Source organism: Tubulanus polymorphus, chromosome 1, assembly GCF_964204645.1.
Source record: "Tubulanus polymorphus chromosome 1, tnTubPoly1.2, whole genome shotgun sequence".
In the NCBI taxonomy this organism is placed as follows: Eukaryota; Metazoa; Nemertea; class Palaeonemertea; order Tubulaniformes; family Tubulanidae; genus Tubulanus; species Tubulanus polymorphus.
This window is the reverse complement of record NC_134025.1, coordinates 4,829,293-4,851,993: the sequence shown is the minus strand read 5'-3', so window position 1 is coordinate 4,851,993 and position 22,701 is coordinate 4,829,293. Positions and strand designations below refer to the sequence as shown.

Here is a 22,701-nt window from a genome sequence, read left to right as displayed (position 1 = left end):
GTAAGATTACCAGTCCCTCGGTTGTCTGTCCCTGCATGATATTGCCAAATCGAAGGCCATTTAAACCTGTATCGTGCGTCCCAGGAAAATTTCCAAGTTTCTTTCCAATCATCTCTGTATTCTGGATTTGCGCAATCTAACTATTGTCTATTTTTTTCTGCTAACAAGTTGACATTTTCGATCTTGGGTCCGGTTGTACGCGCTGAAAGATGGCTATTTAATACGTAGGCTATTTGCCAATAAACGCATCTCAATTTCCATTTTTCCGTTGCCATGTCAACCATTCCTTTTATTTCTGTCGCAAGTTTTAGTGAACTATCTCGTGTTGACATACATCAGTGTCTAATTAAACATATACGGCGTCGACCATCACTTGAAATGCTTCATCCGTTTAATTATAAGTGAGTTCTGATGAGATTTGTTTGCCTGTGGTGTATACAAGTAGATTAGAAGTAAATATTTACACGCAGATCATACGGCGTTCTTTCTCTTAGAATCTCCAATCTTGGTTCTTTTGAGCATTATCAAAAATAATTACCATATTTCTGGTTTAAAGATTTGTTGATTTTTGTTTCATTTTTCGAACGACGGTATGTATCTCCTTTCTGGAGTAAAATGAAATAGAACCCCTTTCAACGATGCTCTGGAATGTTATCAACACGAAGCATTACTAGTTTTTCTTTAATTTCATTATTTCAGTTCGAAATATGTGTAACACACACATAACAGAAATTTCATGCCACCATGATTCGCGTGTCTCGTTTCTGGCGATGAAAACCGTACCGAAAATAACATGCCGAATTATGTCGCTAACAGAATATCGGTGGTCTTCCACATGTACCTTTAGTCGAAATATCCAATATTCCACTCGTTGCTATTGTAGATTGAAGCCATTCAAGGAGCACAGTGAAGGGGCTTTATCGGTGTAAAAACAAGTCTCGTTATATGTTACCCGAAGGACGACATTAGATGATGCTATGCCTGGCTTGGAAGGCTGGAATTTACTGACGTGCGCCTTAGATGAGGTAAATAAATTACTCCCATAATACGAGCCTTACTTTCAACGGGATAGAAAATGCGCTTATTATCTGCCTTAATTGAATTAGTTTTATTCGATATTTCGCGTATTGGAAGGTCGTATTTTCCAAAACAGCGATACGTTTTATCCCATATGATATACAGCTGTCAGATTAAATTAAAACTAACTCTATCTGACTGGTTGCACTTTTTCTAGACCATAAACTATAAATCACTTGGTGATACGATGTCGAACGTATTGGCTACGATCATATATCTTAATTTACTATCCGTCCATCTACATTTAAGGACCAATCAGAAAGGTATCTCCCAGACTACGGAACAGCAAAACATAAGACCAGCCTTTTACTGCGAACGACTTTGACATTTAGGACATTTTCTATCGTCGAATTTATCCGCACGATTAACTATTGAAAGCTTGGTTGTCAGAATTTTCGTATCTTCTGACGTAATAACTTCAATCACAGTAACAGTTTTTTTTCTGTTGAAGATGGGTGCAGTAGCCAAGATTGATAATTTCTAGATAGACTACGTAAATACTGCTTTGAAAATCTATCTTTGATATTCATTTTTCATAAGAGAGACGCATACATGTAAATTCATCCTTGATCAACGTTGCCGGAAGTTCCTAACGAACCTAACGACGTCTGAAATGCATAATTATACAATAAATTGTCGTTGTAGATAAACTGCTGCAGTAGCTGCTAGCGCATGGTTAGATGCCACCCAGACGATGGAAAGTAACGGTTTCACAACGACTACTGATTGTTAATCTACATTTCCAAGATTTTTTACTCCTGCTACCCGCTTAAGGACAGATTAAGTGTCAGAATTGGTCTATTTCGTCATCAAACCGTTATGCGTTGAACATACATGTGATCTAATCGACTATTGAACGATTTGCCGATTATGAAAACCTATCGATGGATTATGAGCTCATCGCGGTTTGATGTATGTGATTTACAACTTTAAAATATTCGATTTTTTTACGGTTAATTATCGCCGAGAGCTTACATTCTGAATATGACGCGGCTATTGAACATTCGTTTTTCCGCGCATATATGCGTCGTTTGTTTGTGACGACGGAATAAGCGCTGTAGTGGCAGCCGGTATGCATTTCGTGTCGCATACGACAGGGTTGATGGCTGTATCACATGAGCATAACGCAATATCCCCGCTCTAAAGCCGACAAGACACAAGCGGTAATAAGCCACAAATGGATGTCGTGCGTGGTGAACGAACCCGCCGCTGAATCATAAGCAAATCAGACGAGTGAATACCCCGAGGGTAGATATGTCAGTTATATAGAAGAGTATCAAACGTCGCATACGTGTATTGTTTATGCTGATTGTGAACTAAAACTAAAAATATTTGAAACGATGTCTTCCGATGAACTTCCACCCCCTCCGTCTTATAAAGATTCGGAGTTTTATCCATCTGATCAGGATAGTGATATAGAAAAGGGCAACACTGCGCGCAGTCAGATAAATAACAATATATCAATAACCCCGACATGTATGGAGCAATTACCTTCCATCAGCTCGGTCACTCCCAATGATGAGCTACGTGGGTCGAATGGTAATTCTCGTGCTAGATGTTCCCAGGGCTATAGATGCGATAATGATGATTCTTCATTAGAAGGAGCAGTAGCCCCCTGCTCCGGTATAAAGAACATTAACAATCTAGGCCGTGTTCGAGGCAATAGACCGTTGTCAGACTCGTCGAATATGTCGGATGTTAACATCGATCCGATGGTTAGCGACGGCTGGAAGCGAAATTCGTTGTTATTACCGGAAGGTTTTCGAGCGCCGCGTGGTCCCGACGAGTGTATAAGTCCATCGGAACACGATTCTTCGTCTTCGTTCCCCGATCCACCGAGTCCGTTTCGGTCGCAATCTCCGATTCCTCAAGAGGAACCCGAAAAGAATTCCCGAATGCAACATGAGAAAACTTTGATAATTCCACCTCCTCGATTGTCCCCTTTCATGGACACCGAAACTGAATCTTCGGACAATGATGACTCGCCTCTTTTGCAAGAACATCTTAATCCAACGAAACGTCAGAGTCCACCAGATTCTGTATCTGGTGATATCAGATTCGTTTCGCCTGATCTTCGTAAGAATAACCAACGCAGTCGTGATAATCTTTCCGATGTAAGTGCTCGACAGAAAGACAAAGACGTCAGGCTTCCACTTTTGAGTATTCGGATGGATTCTTTCGATAATCCGTCAGGGCGTAGTTCACCGGTGAAGGTTTACCCATCCAGAGAAAGCGTGAAAGCCACGCGCTCTTTTGGTGAGGCCTCTGATGATACAAACAACATCGGTTCACCAGACTCGCCGTATTACCGCGATGCGTTTGACCGAAACGCTTTTTATTTCCCGGAGCAGACAAGCGTGAAAACAGCGAATGGCAACGAAGACTTAACCGCCGTAGATACAATGCCTCCGACGCAGCAACAAAAATCGGCTCCTAAATCGAAGAAAAAGCGAAAATTCAGATCGACGAATAAAAACTATCCAATTTGCCTCGCAGTATCGTTTACTACGATGCTCTGTATGAATCCTCCAGTCGGAGTTGTTGCTGTCTTTCTGTCGTATCTTGCGTGGAAAGCATTCGACAGAGATGATGAAAAGACCGGCCAGGTTCTGGCTAATTTTGCGTTTTACGTCAGTATTGCTGGTATACTAACGACAATGATATTAGTTATAACGTTATTATACCAAACGACAATTGGCTTTTAGAATGTTTGCATTTCAGTTTCTACGACAAATCTCTTTAATGTATCCTTATATATACTGATTACTATTGTTTATTGCGTGAAATAAATTATTCTCATTCATGAATTTCGCTCTATGAATTTGAAAAACTTATATACATTGCCTCTGAACATTTTCGTGCCTTGTATTTTGTTTTATGCAGATCACCAAGTGATATCTCATCTGCATTTATACCCGTACTTTGAACTAAACGATTCGACTCAGCAACTCTTAAACTCTTGTACATAAGTTCAAAACTGATAAGTCAAACTGTGGTCGTATTCGAAGAACAGTTACTTCCAGAGTTTCATCGGCTCAATTTGAGGAAATATTTTCGCGATATAGAGTGAATCGCTATCGGTAGGTTCCTTACCTAGAGCCGAGGAATTGATGCCGTATTCTCATCCGATGTATACATGAATATGTGATTTTATGTAATATAGATAGACGATGTACTTAGAATATAAAACCTACAAAATCATAGACTTTTAGCGATTATTCTACAAATTGCATTCAGCTGCATGAGGGTTGCGAGGAAAATGAATAGTGAGTACCGGAATGTAAGAAGAGGTTAAATACTAAAAGTATAAACTGTTATGAATATTACGTTTTTATATAATATGCGTTTTGTTGGGGTATTTCTAACACACGATGTTACTGGCTTGTACATAAAAAATGTCAAAAGCTTGGTTGAACGAATAAAGCGATTTAGTGACGCAGCGTAGACGTTTTTGTGGTGCTTGCTTTTAAGGATCGCCAGTCAGACTGTTGCAACGATCGAAATAGAACGTTTCGACACTTCCTTCAATTCCATTAACCTATCGGAGAATGAGTTTTTTACGAACTGACAATCAACTGTCATGAAAATTAAATTTCTAGGCGTCAGAAAATTTAGAATCCAGAGCGTATCAAAAGCATAGCAATCGATATTTCATTGGATCATAATGAACTGTAAAAAATTCCCGGTGCTGACTGATATCCGTAATTTACTGTATCAGCATGTGGAGAGACCCGGCCCGCGGCAGGATCGAACTGATGTATACTGATGCAAAGTTCCACCCACACCGCGGCCGACGCCGCAGCCAGGTTGACGGAAGGCGAACCTTGACATAGTTTTTGGCTACAGTCGTCACGAGTCCAATAGCTGTGGTCAGGCTATGGTCAGTTTGGATTTGTTGAGAATGGTTTTGATACGGGGTGTAAGTAGATATGCGATTGCTTTAACGCGACTGGGGTAAACGCGACGCCGCGGCGACCGTCCCAATATTTATATCCATGTCCGCGGTTTCCGTTTATGCACCACAGTATCCGCGCCCTACTTGTAGTGTTTACTGTATCGTCGTCCATAAACAACTTCGTTTTATTGTGGAGCACACCCGTATTGAGATGTTTTCAAGTTGATTTGATGGCTTTATAATAGGTATATTTTGTACCTTCAGATGCCTGAAGCGAAATATGCATAGTATACCCAGTCAAGCATAATTGACCTTAACTCCATCCAGTTGCATGGATGGAATCGAATTGTTGGAATGCCGGAGCTACAGAAAAAAAACCTACGTGAAGTGAGCCTGTTATTCCAGCCTCGTATTCAGATATAGTGTGTACACACTGTATAGCTGCCTGTAGATACTGGTTGACATGAAATGTATAACTTAGCATGACGGAGCGATGATAACTAACGTAAACGTTAGTATATAGCATCGGATACTGATACTCAAATTTCTCTGAAACAAAAACTCCAGGTTTCGTAAAAACTGAGTATATTACTGAGTAGGCTCGATTGTTCAAGTAGATATATAAAGTAAATGTCTGTGCATCGATTTGTTCAGGTATCATTTCAACTCACGATTGCATCATTCCACGATATCTAAAATTTAAAAATTCAAACTCAAATTTCTCTCAAACTAAAACCTGGGGCTTTCTGAAAATCGAGTATAATATTAAGGAAACTCTTTTCTTTAAGTTGATGTAAAGCGGATGTCTGTGCATTGATTTGATCATAATAAAAAACGCGTCATTTCAATACACGATTGCATCATGGCGCGATATTCAGAAATTTAAATTTCAAAATTAAATTTCTCTAAAACTAAAACCTGAGGGTTCCTGAAAATTAAGTATATTAATAAGCAAACTCTATTCTTTAAGTTGATTCAAGGCAGATGTCTGTGCATTGATTTGATCATAGTAAAAAAACGCGTCATTTCAATACACAATTGCATCATGGCACGATATTTAAAAAGTTAAAATTCAAAATCAAGTTTCTCTAAAACTAAAACCTGAGGCTTTCTGAAAATCCAGTATAATATTCAGGAAACTCTATTCTTTAAGTTGATTCAAGGCAGATGTCTGTGCATTGATTTGATCATAGTAATAAAACGCGTCATTTCAATACACGATTGCATCATGGCGCGATATTCAGAAATTTAAATTTCAAAATCAAATTTCTCTAAAACTAAAACCTGAGGCTTTCTGAAAATCAAGTATATTAATAAGGAAACTCTATTCTTTAAGTTGATTTAAGGCAGATGTCTGTGCATTGATTTGATCATAGTAAAAAAACGCGTCATTTCAATACACGATTGCATCATGGCGCGATATTCAGAAATTTAAATTTCAAAATTACATTTCTCTAAAACTAAAACCTGAGGGTTCCTGAAAATTAAGTATATTAATAAGCAAACTCTATTCTTTAAGTTGATTCAAGGCAGATGTCTGTGCATTGATTTGATCATAGTAAAAAAACGCGTCATTTCAATACACAATTGCATCATGGCACGATATTTAAAAAGTTAAAATTCAAAATCAAGTTTCTCTAAAACTAAAACCTGAGGCTTTCTGAAAATCCAGTATAATATTCAGGAAACTCTATTCTTTAAGTTGATTCAAGGCAGATGTCTGTGCATTGATTTGATCATAGTAATAAAACGCGTCATTTCAATACACGATTGCATCATGGCGCGATATTCAGAAATTTAAATTTCAAAATCAAATTTCTCTAAAACTAAAACCTGAGGCTTTCTGAAAATCAAGTATATTAATAAGGAAACTCTATTCTTTAAGTTGATTTAAGGCAGATGTCTGTGCATTGATTTGATCATAGTAAAAAAACGCGTCATTTCAATACACGATTGCATCATGGCGCGATATTCAGAAATTTAAATTTCAAAATTAAATTTCTCTAAAACTAAAACCTGAGGGTTCCTGAAAATTAAGTATATTAATAAGCAAACTCTATTCTTTAAGTTGATTCAAGGCAGATGTCTGTGCATTGATTTGATCATAGTAAAAAAACGCGTCATTTCAATACACAATTGCATCATTGCGCGATATTTAAAAAGTTAAAATTCAAAATCAAATTCCTCTTAAACTAAAACCTGAGGCTTTCTGAAAATCCAGTATAATATTCAGGAAACTATATTCTTTAAGTTGATTTAAGGTAGATGTCTGTGCATTGATTTGATCATAGTAAAAAAACGCGTCATTTCAATACACGATTGCATCATGGCACGATATTCAGAAATTTAAATTTCAAAATTAAATTTCTCTAAAACCAAAACCTGAGGGTTCCTGAAGATTAAGTACATTAATAAGGAAACTCTATTCTTTAAGTTGATTCAAGGCAGAAGTCTGTGCATTGATTTGATCATAGTAAAAAAACGCGTCATTTCAATACACGATTGCATCATGGCGCGATATTCAGAAATTTAAATTTCAAAATTAAATTTCTCTAAAACTAAAACCTGAGGGTTCCTGAAAATCAAGTATATTAATAAGGAAACTCTATTCTTTAAGTTGATTTAAGGCAGATGTCTGTGCATTGATTTGATCAAAGTAAAAAAAACGCGTCATTTCAATACGCGATTGCATCATTGCGCGATATTCAGAAATTTAAATTTCAAAATCAAATTTCTCTAAAACTAAAACCTGAGGGTTCCTGAAAATCAAGTATATTAATAAGGAAACTCTATTCTTTAAGTTGATTTAAGGCAGATGTCTGTGCATTGATTTGATCAAAGTAAAAAAAACGCGTCATTTCAATACGCGATTGCATCATTGCGCGATATTTAAAAAGTTAAAATTCAAAATCAAATTCCTCTTAAACTAAAACCTGAGGCTTTCTGAAAATCCAGTATAATATTCAGGAAACTATATTCTTTAAGTTGATTTAAGGTAGATGTCTGTGCATTGATTTGATCATAGTAAAAAAACGCGTCATTTCAATACACGATTGCATCATGGCACGATATTCAGAAATTTAAATTTCAAAATTAAATTTCTCTAAAACCAAAACCTGAGGGTTCCTGAAGATTAAGTACATTAATAAGGAAACTCTATTCTTTAAGTTGATTCAAGGCAGAAGTCTGTGCATTGATTTGATCATAGTAAAAAAACGCGTCATTTCAATACACGATTGCATCATGGCACGATATTCAGAAATTTAAATTTCAAAATTAAATTTCTCTAAAACCAAAACCTGAGGGTTCCTGAAGATTAAGTACATTAATAAGCAAACTCTATTCTTTAAGTTGATTCAAGGCAGATGTCTGTGCATTGATTTGATCATAGTAAAAAAACGCGTCATTTCAATACACAATTGCATCATTGCGCGATATTTAAAAAGTTAAAATTCAAAATCAAATTCCTCTTAAACTAAAACCTGAGGCTTTCTGAAAATCCAGTATAATATTCAGGAAACTATATTCTTTAAGTTGATTTAAGGTAGATGTCTGTGCATTGATTTGATCATAGTAAAAAAACGCGTCATTTCAATACACGATTGCATCATGGCACGATATTCAGAAATTTAAATTTCAAAATTAAATTTCTCTAAAACCAAAACCTGAGGGTTCCTGAAGATTAAGTACATTAATAAGGAAACTCTATTCTTTAAGTTGATTCAAGGCAGAAGTCTGTGCATTGATTTGATCATAGTAAAAAAACGCGTCATTTCAATACACGATTGCATCATGGCGCGATATTCAGAAATTTAAATTTCAAAATTAAATTTCTCTAAAACTAAAACCTGAGGGTTCCTGAAAATCAAGTATATTAATAAGGAAACTCTATTCTTTAAGTTGATTTAAGGCAGATGTCTGTGCATTGATTTGATCAAAGTAAAAAAAACGCGTCATTTCAATACGCGATTGCATCATTGCGCGATATTCAGAAATTTAAATTTCAAAATCAAATTTCTCTAAAACTAAAACCTGAGGGTTCCTGAAAATCAAGTATATTAATAAGGAAACTCTATTCTTTAAGTTGATTTAAGGCAGATGTCTGTGCATTGATTTGATCAAAGTAAAAAAAACGCGTCATTTCAATACGCGATTGCATCATTGCGCGATATTTAAAAAGTTAAAATTCAAAATCAAATTCCTCTTAAACTAAAACCTGAGGCTTTCTGAAAATCCAGTATAATATTCAGGAAACTATATTCTTTAAGTTGATTTAAGGTAGATGTCTGTGCATTGATTTGATCATAGTAAAAAAACGCGTCATTTCAATACACGATTGCATCATGGCACGATATTCAGAAATTTAAATTTCAAAATTAAATTTCTCTAAAACCAAAACCTGAGGGTTCCTGAAGATTAAGTACATTAATAAGGAAACTCTATTCTTTAAGTTGATTCAAGGCAGAAGTCTGTGCATTGATTTGATCATAGTAAAAAAACGCGTCATTTCAATACACGATTGCATCATGGCGCGATATTCAGAAATTTAAATTTCAAAATCAAATTTCTCTAAAACTAAAACCTGAGGGTTCCTGAAAATTAAGTATATTAATAAGCAAACTCTATTCTTAAAGTTGATTCAAGGCAGATGTCTGTGCATTGATTTGATCATAGTAAAAAAAACGCGTCATTTCAATACACGATTGCATCATGGCACGATATTCAGAAATTTAAATTTCAAAATCAAATTTCTCTTAAACTAAAACCTGAGGGTTCCTGAAAAGTAAGTATATTAATAAGCAAACTGTAGTCTTTGAGTTGATGTAAAGCGCATGTCTGTGCATTGATTTGTTCATAGTTAGATTGCCTGTTATTGCGACACACGATTGCATCATTGCGCGATATTCAAAATTTAAAAATTCAAACTCAAATTTCTCTAAAACTAAAACCTGGGGTTTCCTGAAAAAACGATTATATCAATAAGATGACTCTATTCTTCAAGTTGATGTAAATAAGATGTCTTTGCATTGATTGGTTTATAGTAAGAATTGGTGTTATTTCAATACTCGAAGCATCATTGCGCGAATATTCAAAAATTTAAATTTCAAAATTAAATTTCTCTAAAACAAGATGATTGATGAAAATATTGAAAATACGAACATATTGATAAACGGTTTAGCGATATTCACTGGAAATTATGTCGATGTAGTCTATTAATCAAAATCGCCCTCTTTCATTAGTTTAGTATTTTGCACCTATGTTTTGATTTAGAATCAGCAGTGCGCATATTACTGCCTCAACAAAAACGTGCAGAAAGTGAAATGTTGGTTATGCCAACGTGTATCCGCTCCTCTGATGACGTTTCTGTTGCTAGGTTTTCCGTTTTAAGTCGCAAAATGGGGGTTTGAATTGAACTGTGCAATGAACAAATCAATTCTGGCAAATGTAGATAATGACTTATACCAAGTACATTGTACTTTCCGATACTTCCAAAAATAAATCCAAATAAAAGCTCGCGTTCTGTTATATGTTTTTTCTTTATTGAATATAAAAGAATCCGTATAATGTAAACTTTTTAGTTTCAAGAGGCTGAGAGGTTTTAGTGTCAATGTGTCAGAATAATTGCTTTGCTTGAATTGTTATCCAAACTAGTCTTTAAGTGTTCACACTGATGAGCACTTTCCCCCAGGCTTAAGGCCAATATTCAAGAGTTATTCTAGTCTAATAATAATAATAATCCATTAACTATACTATATACACTCTATTATTCTTGTTTTCAATAATCCTAGTTCTCCCAGTCTAATGTCCTAGCGTATCATATAATACGTTGTATTATTCATTCAATTTATTTCTAAAAAAGTGGAACCCAAATCATAATATTCCTCTCCCCTCAATCTACGTTCCCGTCCTTGGGGACATTCATATAATAGCCATCATATACAACATATATTGAGCTGAAAAAATAAAATCATTTTCCTAAAAAAAGATCATATATCTAGCTGAAAAAATTAAACATTTTCCAAAACACTTTATTGGTGGAAAGTCAATTACATGATAGCTGCAATGTTATATATATATAGTTCTTTAATATATTGTGTACATCGCTGCCATCAAAATCCGTGGTTCACGATCCTGATAAAAAGTGGCTCCGAATCCATTAACGCAGGGCCGGGAGTGTGATCAGAAACGTCAGGATGTGTAGGTGTAATGAACTAGAATTCTTCGATTTTAGAGTCTAATCTATCGAAACATCTGGTTCTTCAAAATCAAAACTTCGATCCCCCGGTGTCTCCTCGGTACATAGTCCGTGCGCAATATTAGCCCTCTCCACTCGTTCCGCGATCTTACTTCTGGGGTCAGCTGACAGATTTTCCTTGATGTATTGCATAATATAACGATGCAGGCGTTCTATTCCACGATCATTTAAATGCAACCCATCCAAACGATAAATTTCTTGTTTGACAGAGAATTGATCTCCTTTGTTTTTGCGTTTCTGACTCGTTTCGAAAATACGCTGAAATGAGACAACACAATCAAAATGCAGGCTCTGAAAATATACCATTTTACAGATTTTAGCCGCCTTTTTGTTAGCGTACGGTACTAAACTTTGTCCTCTATTGTTAGATAACTTTTTTCTCTTTTTAAAGGATTATTTGTGATGTGTTCTATCATATTTAATTGGTTTGTAGGTGAATTTTGCCATGTAAGGAGCATTCAAACCATGGGAATACGTATCTTGTTTGTTTTCAGTTATCTAAAATCTACGAGCAATTATAGATGATAAATGATTGCAAAAGTCAAAAATACTCTAGAAACCAGCAAATAGGGAGTAATTTTGAATTCTTCATTTTCGTAGCAAATTCAAACTTTGATTGACTTTGGAGGAGGAGCTTCTTAGTTATCAACTCACTGACCACAAGCCTGCTGAATTATGTAAACATAACAGCTGTGTGTTTTTTATCTTGTAAGCTGTTGTTAATTAATTGCCTTCACCGGCAATGGTTTTTACTCGGAGCAAAACTTGTTTACTTGGTAAAAAGGAAATATGATAAATTTTTAATTCGTTTCTTATAACTAGATTGATTAACCCTCAAATTTTTAAGAAAATCGGACCTAAAATAAAAACAAGGAAGTTTTTTACCCATGTTCTTGCCTTTAATCAGAAATAATCCCCAGAATCATGGAAGGTGTCATTCAATTCCATCAGTTACAGATTTTTACTCGTTTTACTCGAATTATTGGTCGAGTAGTATACAGGGAGTAAAAAACAAGTTTTTTTGTCTGGCCAGTCCAGGGGCCGTGCTGAGATACAAAAAATAACGAACTTCGAATCCCAACGCATGTGGCAAAAACTGGCCACGGGTTTTTTTATCATTCTCATGTCGCATTGTTGCGAATTTGAGAAACACTAGAAATGTTTGAATGCTGCCAAAATGTCAAAATCCACCTACAGGCCAATGAAATATGATAAAACACATCACAAATAATATTTAAAATAGAAATAATTACCAAACAATAGAGGACAAATGAAAGTACCCTAACAAAATGGTGGCTGGCAACTGTAACATGGTATTAGTTTACGGTATACATTTCATGAATATATATATTTACCTCAGTTTTCATGAAGGAAACCCTTTTGAACCTGGGTTCGCGCAGAAGCTTCTTCGTTAACCTATTAACTTTCTTCCGCTTCTGATCCTTCACCTTTGAATCATTTCGTGGAAATATCGGCAACAGAAGGATTTTGGTTGATGGCATCATCAGCGCGAGATAACCTAAAAAAAACTAGTATCAAGAGGAATTTAGTCATTCGTCATTTAGTCATTTAAATTTTCTGTAATTTTCTGCATAAACTGTTGAGTAACTAACCTGGTATGCCTTTACTATATCCTTTGGTTGAACATTTTCGTTTAAATCGTTAGTTCCGACCCATACTATGAGAACGTCCGCGTATTTTATGTCGTCAATTATTTTCTCACCGACGATTCTACGCATTACGTCAATGCCTATTCCTGGCCAAAAATGTGTCTTATGATTTTCCGATTCCGGGAAAAAACGACCCATGCTATCACTTAAAAGTATCGTTTTCATTTTGAATGTGTGCGCGCTCATGTAAACCGGGTAATAATCTGGTAAGAACTGGTTTGAAATTGTTGCGCGCCTTAAACTAGTTAGAGCAGTGACTTTTGCTTACGCAACTGATAGTTATGCAACGTAAGATTATATAATATCAATGATTTATAAAAATGTTTATACGTCCATGAAGTAGTTTTGTTTAAAGATTCAATGTTACATGTACGTATGATTGAATAATGAGGATGTAGTGGAAAAATCCCAACGTTTTAGTTAGCCACTTAATAATTTCAAGATCAGGATAATAATTGTTAGGTTCAAAGAAGTATATTGTTCATTTATTTTGCCGCATAACCAAAGCGTTGAAAATGATGGAATATAACATTCTATTTCACCTACACATGCTGTTTAATGGGAATGTCTATTTGAGATTAGCTGACACCCTCAGATGAGAAGTGCGGACCGATAAAACACAGCGAAATGTGAGGAATAGATACAATCTATGCCTAGTATAAAAACATTTATACTGTATAGTCCTTATGAATATTGATAGTGATTACTAATACTAATTACAAAGAATGTCGTGCAGGCGTGAAATTCGTGTTAGTTGATACTTGGTTTTTCGGATTTTATGCCTGTTTGATGGTGATTTAAAAGTCACTTCTGCCAGAAGTTCGATGTACGATTTCCACATGATGTTAAATGTTCTTTTATCGCTGAAGGTTAAGTTCCATGCTCCTTTAGCCTTGTGGCGAAATTTCGTCACAGGTTGGGGGCGGTCTGTACGCTACGCATGAACAAGTTTTTGGTGCCAAATGAATGGTCGTTTATATGTTTTAGTATCGATTTCATGGTTTCGTAGACTTTTGGACCATTTAAGTTTGGACGCTCCGCGTGACGTCACCCACTGCGCGCAATGATCAAAACAAACACAAAGACAAACACGATGTAAAGTCTATTCATAATGAGTTGACGTGCGGCTTTTTCTCCATATCAAAGAGCAGCTACTGCTGTGAGCTGTCAGATAGCTGCTACACAAATGATCCATCACAGATGTGCTGACCCACTGCAGCCCAGCGTCCACCAAGAGTGAATAACTACACACACATAACTTGCATCTCCACCAGGGAGGTGGGAGTTCACTCCCACCTCCCTGATATTACACAAGTCAGTTTATAATGCAAATGATTTGGTTGACAAATTCATTATAAATATCAGCGATGATAAATGAAGAAATCTCACACTTCGAATTTAAAATTATACGATCAAATTTATCATTACGAAACCACAACGTTTCGGCTGTTGACTAGCAGCCATCATCAGGTGGAATGACTAGAAAAACAAGTTACAAAGCATATAAACTCACAGGATCTAAAATAGAAGCAGTGTGTCAAAACTAAAGATAAACAGACCAAGCAATAAAACATCAAGGGGTACCGTGGAAACCACAGCAATTCTAAACAGTTCAGAGTAAAAACAAATTATGTAACTAAGTGAAGTGGACTGAAGAGGGTGGCGATAACAGAGTGACACATAGTGACATTAACCCAAATCTAATAAAGAATTGATGTGTCTGGATAATAATTGGTTATGTGGAGAAAAACCAGTATTTAAATTAGTAGATAAATTGGATTTCGAAAGTTTACATATTAGGGCTGATTCCACTATGTGTCTCTTATTAATATCTTTACAAGGATAAATAAGTTTCGAATTCTGAAAGTCAAATTGGTGATTAGTTGTAAAGACATGATTTGCTATTCCACTCTCAGGCTTTTGGGTGCGGATATCTATGTTGTGTTCTTTAATACGCTGACTAAGATTACGTCCCGTTTCGCCGATGTACATCATATTACAGTCTTTACATGATGATTCTTCGTCTGAATTAGATTCAAACTATGTAATATGGATGCATCCGCAAAAGAGAGTAGAGGTAGGCCTGTAGGTGATCATAGCAAGGTGTGGGCAACAAATTAGCAGAAGCCGATGACAAGTAGTTAATTAAGCCTTTGCGCAGCATTCGTAGTCAATGCACATGCGTTATTACTCCAAAAGTGATGACAGCAAAATGCGCTCTTGTGCTGCGCTGAAAATTCTGCTCCTGGTGTTAAGGGCTAAGAAATAATCCCCTCTCCAAATCACCACTGATTTTAAATCCCCTCTCTGATGCTTGAAGAAAGCTAGTTATTACCACTGTCCATGGTTATTCACCCGTAAATTATATGATGTTTGGTATAAAACTCAACTTCGCGTATTTTGCTGTTGTTTTCGCCTTTGATCAACCTGCACCAGTAATTTATTGATTATTTCATTTTCTCAGTTTAAGGCAAAAAATGATACCCTGTTTCCCATTCTCCGACCGAGTCCCATAAAGTACGACAAAAATCATAAAAATAAATGCTGCCGACCGGGCCTATTACCTTCTTATTTTTATGATGCAGATAAAAACCGACCGGGTGGGTCAATATAAGTAGTATATGGTAATGAATTTACTTGTTTAAAATCAGATGCCGAATAGCGTGAGGTCGGGACTTGAACCTACGCCAACACTCCTGGGTAGTATCGTCGTTGTTCCAGAACCCGTAACGTCGACTGGTGTCCAGACTTCTAGATTAGTCTGGACACCTTTGCTTTTAACAGAAATACACTCGATCATTTCGACTTAATCACTCAATCATTTCGACTTTCGAAACTCTTGTTTCATAAAGAAATTAAAAAAAAATGTTTTTGAAGTTGAAATTTAAAAATCAGATTCAAATTGGAAATATAAGGTAATTTATATTTGGTTCATGATGATTCTTGTCTGGGATTTGGAGATTTTCATAATTTCATTTACTTTTAGATATTTAATTCGTGGCACTAAATAAGTATTTTCATGCGATTGAATCACGCCAACTCCCCATACTAATGGCGTTTCTTCGATATTTACTAAAGCTTATTCTATAGAACGCTTTGTAGCCATGAGCGAAAAATCCTCGGTAGTTGGGAATGATCCAAGGTTTGGCAGCTAAACTAGGCAGAGTCTCTTGCTTATTGTTTCCATTCTGGCTATTTAGAAAAATAGTTGAATAGTTAACGTACCCTCGAAAATTGGGGAAAACAGGAAGATATGAATGATCCAACATCTGGAAATCAAACTAGACCTACAAGTATACTATAATGGTATTTGACAAACAGTAAGAACTTCTAAAAACCATATCCTGTACATCTTTTTTATCTCAAAAATTTCAGTGGAAACAGTTTTGAAATGAAAATAAAGAAAGGCCGGCCTGGTGGAAATATGTCAAATTTCATACTTTTTATGGAAAAAATAAAAATAAAATGCTGCCTGCCTGGTCACTTTTGGGCATACAGTTTTCCTCTATAGATGAGAAACAAGGTATCATTTTTAGCCATTTATATAGGTTTCGAATTGTTCTACCTGTGTCCCCGTACACAATCAAAGTTCGGTAAAGTGCAGCAATACACCATCTATCAAAAAATAAGTATTTTTCGAACAGATCTGCACTTTTTGCACCGTGACTGATAGTAATATTTATTTGTAGGAATCCTGCAATAACATTCAAAATGAAGTTGATTTGACCAGCTCATCGAATTCGAGTTGCATAGAATCGACCATATCCTCACCGATAACATATGCTGATATTGTTAAAGCCATGCAAACCTCTTTGTTAGCCGCTTCTGAAGAAAGCGATGATGACGGAAACAACGGCAGCAGTAGCAGCATTGACAAGGAAATTGATAAAGGTGCATTAAAAAATAAGGCTGAGTATATTCGGCTGACATCGAATGCAGCAACATCGTTATGGTCAAAAGCTATCCCCGTATCATAGGCCCTTATAAGGGCCAGTCATATGTCCAGAAAGAGCAGTTTGTGCAGCGCCTCCTCGCTTTGCTTCAAATTTTTACATTTTACTTCATATAAGTAGCCAACGAAAGGAGGTATAAACCGTGAGAAATTTTAATGAAACGCCATTTTCATTAATTATGTTTTACGTGTTCGTGTTCGTTTTGAATATCGCTCCATGGTGCAAATGTTTATTGCAATACCACGTAAAAACCAATGCACAGACTTCTGCCTAACATCAACTTATAGATATTTAAAAAATTCAGATAAAAGAAATTCTTTTTGTCTTAAGTCAACTTAAAGAATAGAGTTTCCTGAATATTATACTTGATTTTCAGAAAGCCCCAGGTTTTAGTTTTAGAGAAATTTGATTTTGAAATTTAAATTTCTGAATATCGCGCCATGATGCAATCGTGTATTGAAATGACGCGTTTTTTTACTATGATCAAATCAATGCACAGACATCTGCCTTAAATCAACTTAAAGAATAGAGTTTCTTGAATATTATACTGGATTTTCAGAAAGCCTCAGGTTTTAGTTTTAGAGAAATTTGATTTTGAATTTTAACTTTTTAAATATCGTGCCATGATGCAATCGTGTATTGAAATGACGCGTTTTTTTTACTATGATCAAATCAATGCACAGACATGCGCTTTACATCAACTCAAAGACTACAGTTTGCTTATCAATATACTTACTTTTCAGGAACCCTCAGGTTTTAGTTTAAGAGAAATTTGATTTTGAAATTTAAATTTCTGAATATCGCGCCATGATGCAATCGTGTATTGAAATGACGCGTTTTTTCACTATGATCAAATCAATGCACAGACATCTGCCTTGAATCAACTTAAAGAATAGAGTTTGCTTATTAATATACTTAATTTTCAGGAACCCTCAGGTTTTAGTTTTCGAGAAATTTAATCTTGAAATTTAAATTTCTGAATATCGCGCAATGATGCAAACGTGTATTGAAATGACGCGTTTTTTTACTATGATCAAATCAATGCACAGACATCTGCCTTGAATCAACTTAAAGAATAGAGTTTGCTTATTAATATACTTAATTTTCAGGAACCCTCAGGTTTTAGTTTTCGAGAAATTTAATCTTGAAATTTAAATTTCTGAATATCGCGCCATGATGCAATCGTGTATTGAAATGACGCATTTTTTTACTATGATCAAATCAATGCACAGACATCTGCCTTAAATGTACTTAAAGAATAGAGTTTGCTTATTAATATACCTAATTTTCAGGAACCCTCAGGTTTTAGTTTTAGAGAAATTTAATCTTGAAACTTAAATTTCTGAATATCGTGCCATGATGCAATTGTGTATTGAAATGACGCGTTTTTTTACTATGATCAAATCAATGCACAGACATCTGCCTTGAATCAACTTAAAGAATAGAGTTTGCTTATTAATATACTTAATTTTCAGGAACCCTCAGGTTTTAATTTTAGAGAAATTTAATCTTGAAATTTAAATTTCTGAATATCGCGCCATGATGCAATCGTGTATTGAAATGACGCATTTTTTTACTATGATCAAATCAATGCACAGACATCTGCCTTAAATGTACTTAAAGAATAGAGTTTGCTTATTAATATACTTAATTTTCAGGAACCCTCAGGTTTTAGTTTTAGAGAAATTTAATCTTGAAATTTAAATTTCACAATATCGTGGCATGATGCAATTGTGTATTGAAATGACGCGTTTTTTTACTATGATCAAATCAATGCACAGACATCTGCCTTGAATCAACTTAAAGAATAGAGGTTGCTTATTAATATACTTAATTTTCAGGAACCCTCAGGTTTTAATTTTAGAGAAATTTAATCTTGAAATTTAAATTTCTGAATATCGTGCCATGATGCAATCGTGTATTGAAATGACGCGTTTTTTTACTATGATCAAATCAATGCACAGACATCTGCCTTAAATCATCTTAAAGAATAGAGTTTCCTGAATATTATACTGGATTTTCAGAAAGCCTCAGGTTTTAGTTTAAGAGGAATTTGATTTTGAATTTTAACTTTTTAAATATCGCGCAATGATGCAATCGCGTATTGAAATGACGCGTTTTTTTACTATGATCAAATCAATGCACAGACATCTGCCTTAAATCAACTTAAAGAATAGAGTTTCCTGAATATTATACTGGATTTTCAGAAAGCCTCAGGTTTTAGTTTAAGAGGAATTTGATTTTGAATTTTAACTTTTTAAATATCGCGCAATGATGCAATCGCGTATTGAAATGACGCGTTTTTTTTACTATGATCAAATCAATGCACAGACATCTGCCTTAAATCAACTTAAAGAATAGAGTTTCCTTATTAATATACTTGATTTTCAGAAAGCCTCAGGTTTTAGTTTTAGAGAAATTTGATTTTGAATTTTAATTTTTAGATACTGCGCCTTGATGCAGTCGTGTATTGAAATATTGCATTTTTTACTATGATCAAATCATTGCACAGACATCTGCCTTAATAATAGAGTTTCCTTTATAATATTCTCGATTTTCAGAAAGCCTCAGGTTTTAGTTTAATGGAATTTTATTTTTTGAAATTTAAATTTCTGAATATCGCGCAATGATGCAATCATGTATTGAAATGACGCGTTTTTTTACTATGAACAAATCAATGCACAGACATCTGCCTTGAATCAACTTAAAGACTAGAGTTAATAAACTTAATTATCCTCAGGTTTGAGTTTAAGAGAAATTTGATTTTTAGTTTTAATTTTTGAATATCGTGCCACGATGCTATCGTCTATTGAAATGACGCATTTTTTACTATAATCAAACCAATGCACAGACATCTGCTTTACATCAACTTTACATCAGAGTGTGCTTATTAATATGCTTAATTTTAAGGAAGTCTCAGGTTTCAGAGTTTCAGAGAAATCTCATTATGAATTTTAACTTTTTAAATATCACGCAATGATGCAATCGTGTATTGAAATAACGCGTTTTTTTACTATGATCAAATCAATGCACAGACATCTGCCTTAAATCAACTTAAAGAATAGAGTTTCCTTAATAATATACTTAATTTTCAGGAACCCTGAGGTTTTAGTTTTAGAGAAATTTGATTTTGAATTTTAATGTTAACATGTTGAGCCATGATGCAATCGTGCGTTGAAATATTGCGTATTTTTTACTATGAACAAATGAAGACATCTGCTTTAAATCAACACGAAGAATAGAGAAATTAATTTTCAGGTAGCCTTGTTTTACTTTTAGACATATTTGAATTTTAACAGGCATAATTGATGTAAAATACATTTCGATGAAAATCTATGAAATTTACGAAAATCACTACACATTTTAATTATATAAAACAATTATTGATCACTCTTCTGCCCCGGTGACTTTATTGAATGATCGTCGTTTCGTCCGGTCAAAGTGTTAAGTTATACATTTCATGTCAACAGTATCTACAGGCAGCTATACAGTGTGTACACACTATATCTGAATACGAGGCTGGAATAACAGGCTCACTTCACGATAGTAGAAAAAAACACAAAATTTCTTGACCACCACGTCCACGGGACGCACAAAACTCTGACTTGACTGTCATTGTCACAGGCCCTTCCTTTTTTCGAAAGATTTGCTTTGCTTTCGGACGCCACAAACCAGTATGAGATGTGACAAGAAACCATTGCTATAAAAAGTCTTATTTTCTTTTTCAGTCTTTTAGTACTGGGTGGTAGCTAAAGGTGATATAGGTCGACATGCCACTTTCTGAGTTAATTCTATCTTTGAAAGACAATCCATATTTTGGTGCTGGATTTGGACTTGTTGGTGTTGGTACAGCTTTGGCCATTCTCAAAAAGGGTGGTCAACATGGAGTCACTTTATTCCGGCGACACTGTATGATTACTTTGGAAGTTCCTAGTAAAGATAAAAGCTATCAATGGTTGTTACATTGGCTCGCTGAACACGGAACAAGAACTCAACATTTAAGTGTCGAAACGAAATTCCAGCAGAGCGAAGCTGGCAAAGTGACAACTCACTTTGACTTCATACCGAGTCCGGGCACACATTTCTTCTGGTATAAAAACCACTTCATCAAAGTTGAAAGAAATCGCGAGAAACAGATGGTTGATTTTCAACACGGTGTACCTTGGGAAACTGTTACGCTGACAACGCTTGGTATGAAAAGGACTATTTATTTCGAAATTCTTGAATACGCTCGTCAAATGGCCTTGCAACATCAAGAAGGCAAAACAATCATGTACACCGCTATGGGTGGTGATTGGAGACAGTTCGGTTATCCCAGAAAGAAACGTCCATTAGAATCTGTGGTACTGGATAAGGATATTCCAGAGAAACTTCATTCAGATGTTACTGAATTCATAAACAATCCAAAATGGTACATGGACAGAGGAATACCATACCGCAGGGGATATTTATTGTATGGTCCTCCCGGCTGTGGCAAAAGTAGCTTCATCATGGCATTAGCAGGTTAGTTACAATTATTTTTTCTTAATTTTCCTTATTTCAGTTGAATTATTTTCTCATATCGACTGCATTTTTAGGTGCTCTGGATTACGGTATTTGTGTATTGAACCTCAGTGAACGCGGTTTGACGGATGATCGCTTAAACCATTTACTCACAGTAGCACCCCAACAGAGTATCATTTTACTGGAAGATGTGGATGCTGCTTTCAGCAGCAGGGATCAGGAAAAATCTGAAATAGGTAAGAAGCAAATTGGGATGGTCAACTCGAAGATTATCTTTGAAATGTCTCTTAAAGTCATGCTAAGAAATATGCATGTTTCTCAATCAAACCAAATCCTGCACACATCACGTGCTGGATTCCGCATGCAGTGTATCAAATAACACCTGAGCACATCAAACAGTTCAAGATCATGTTTTTTTTAAAAGAAAAATCTGACACTCAAACTGACAAAGAATTATTCAATACCTACAGAAATTGATAAGAAAGGACAAAAGTCCACATGTGATTCGCATTTCTTTTTACTTTCAGAATCTAAGATGTATCAAGGTTTATCGCGATTGACTTTCAGCGGATTACTGAACGCTCTAGATGGTGTAGCTTCAGCTGAGGCCCGAATTATATTCATGACAACAAATTACATTGACAGGTCAGAAACAGGAAATATATGCTTATAAGTTTTCTTGACAAAAGCTAATTTCTCTTATTCTTAAAAATTTGTGTTTTGTGTTTTTACAGGCTGGATCCTGCCTTGATTCGACCGGGAAGGGTAGACGTGAGACAGAAAATAGACTATGCTTCTCCATATCAAATAGAACAAATGTTTTTGAGATTTTATCCTGATCAGTCAATATCCAGAGCTCAGGAGTTCACTAAACGCATCACGAACTGTGCAATGAATATCAGTGCTGCTCAACTTCAAGGACTATTTATGTTTTATAAATTGGATGCTCAAGGGGCTATAGATAACTGTGAAGAAAAAATATCCAATCAATGATGTAGGAAAATGTTTAGATATATTGAAAATAAATATGACATTGATCAAAATTGTTTTGACTGCCTGTGTTCTAGTCGTTGAATGTCTAATAAAACATGGAACTTCTTGAATTCTAAAAATCATTATCATAGCAATAAAATGGAGTCTCGTTCTGCTGGATCCTTGTGTTTTTATCGGATCTCCCTAGATCGGTGTCACTCAAGTATTCATATTCGTTCCAATGGAGACAAAATAACCTTTGGATTGAAGTTATTGGATTCCAGCCCTGGCAATGGAGCATATTAACTCGCGTGCCACAGCAACTGCCAGATCTGATCACGTGGGCATGTTATTGGCTGTTCCAGCCTCTGATCA

At 35.4% G+C, this 22,701-nt stretch overlaps 3 protein-coding genes across 5 annotated transcripts; 2 read left to right on the top strand and 1 right to left on the bottom strand.

Annotated features, from left to right (window-relative positions):
• The first annotated feature begins 2,417 nt into the window (after positions 1-2,417).
• LOC141915438 (uncharacterized) lies at positions 2,418-3,855 on the top strand. Its single transcript, XM_074806963.1, has one exon. It carries the CDS (start codon positions 2,418-2,420, stop codon positions 3,780-3,782), a length of 1,365 nt encoding a protein of 454 aa, XP_074663064.1. The 3' UTR covers positions 3,783-3,855.
• A 1,278-nt stretch (positions 3,856-5,133) lies between these two features.
• LOC141908864 (mitochondrial chaperone BCS1-like) lies at positions 5,134-22,380 on the top strand. Of its 3 annotated transcripts, none has more exons than XM_074799103.1 (5): positions 5,134-5,217; positions 20,580-21,354; positions 21,429-21,590; positions 21,882-21,999; positions 22,089-22,380. In XM_074799103.1, exons 2-5 carry the CDS (start codon positions 20,622-20,624, stop codon positions 22,345-22,347), a joined length of 1,272 nt encoding a protein of 423 aa, XP_074655204.1. In that variant the 5' UTR covers positions 5,134-5,217; positions 20,580-20,621; the 3' UTR covers positions 22,348-22,380. The 3 variants fall into 3 exon arrangements, with proteins under 3 accessions (XP_074655204.1, XP_074655224.1, XP_074655213.1); XM_074799123.1 differs by lacking the exon at positions 5,134-5,217 and adding an exon at positions 20,374-20,397; XM_074799112.1 differs by lacking the exon at positions 5,134-5,217 and adding an exon at positions 20,378-20,462.
• On the bottom strand, positions 10,502-12,981 carry LOC141915115 (uncharacterized). The gene is made up of 3 exons (XM_074806520.1): positions 12,842-12,981; positions 12,584-12,757; positions 10,502-11,486 (listed from the first exon to the last, which is right to left on the bottom strand). The coding sequence occupies exons 1-3, from the start codon at positions 12,965-12,967 to the stop codon at positions 11,208-11,210; spliced, it is 579 nt and encodes a 192-aa protein (XP_074662621.1). The 5' UTR covers positions 12,968-12,981; the 3' UTR covers positions 10,502-11,207.
• Positions 22,381-22,701: the final 321 nt, after the last annotated feature.

What these genes read in the sequence shown, in the direction of transcription:
- LOC141915438 (XM_074806963.1), top strand. Translation starts at nt 2,418, where the DNA reads ATGTCTTCCGATGAACTTCCACCCCCTCCGTCTTATAAAGATTCGGAG.
- LOC141915115 (XM_074806520.1), bottom strand. Translation starts at nt 12,967, where the DNA reads ATGCGTAGAATCGTCGGTGAGAAAATAATTGACGACATAAAATACGCG. An exon ending in ATATAGTAAAGGCATACCAG is followed by an intron (nt 12,758 to 12,841) that starts GTTAGTTACTCA and finishes TCTTGATACTAG; the next exon opens with TTTTTTTTAGGTTATCTCGC. An exon ending in TTTCCTTCATGAAAACTGAG is followed by an intron (nt 11,487 to 12,583) that starts GTAAATATATAT and finishes GTCTCATTTCAG; the next exon opens with CGTATTTTCGAAACGAGTCA.
- LOC141908864 (XM_074799103.1), top strand. Translation starts at nt 20,622, where the DNA reads ATGCCACTTTCTGAGTTAATTCTATCTTTGAAAGACAATCCATATTTT. An exon ending in CTTCATCATGGCATTAGCAG is followed by an intron (nt 21,355 to 21,428) that starts GTTAGTTACAAT and finishes CTGCATTTTTAG; the next exon opens with GTGCTCTGGATTACGGTATT. An exon ending in ACAACAAATTACATTGACAG is followed by an intron (nt 22,000 to 22,088) that starts GTCAGAAACAGG and finishes GTGTTTTTACAG; the next exon opens with GCTGGATCCTGCCTTGATTC.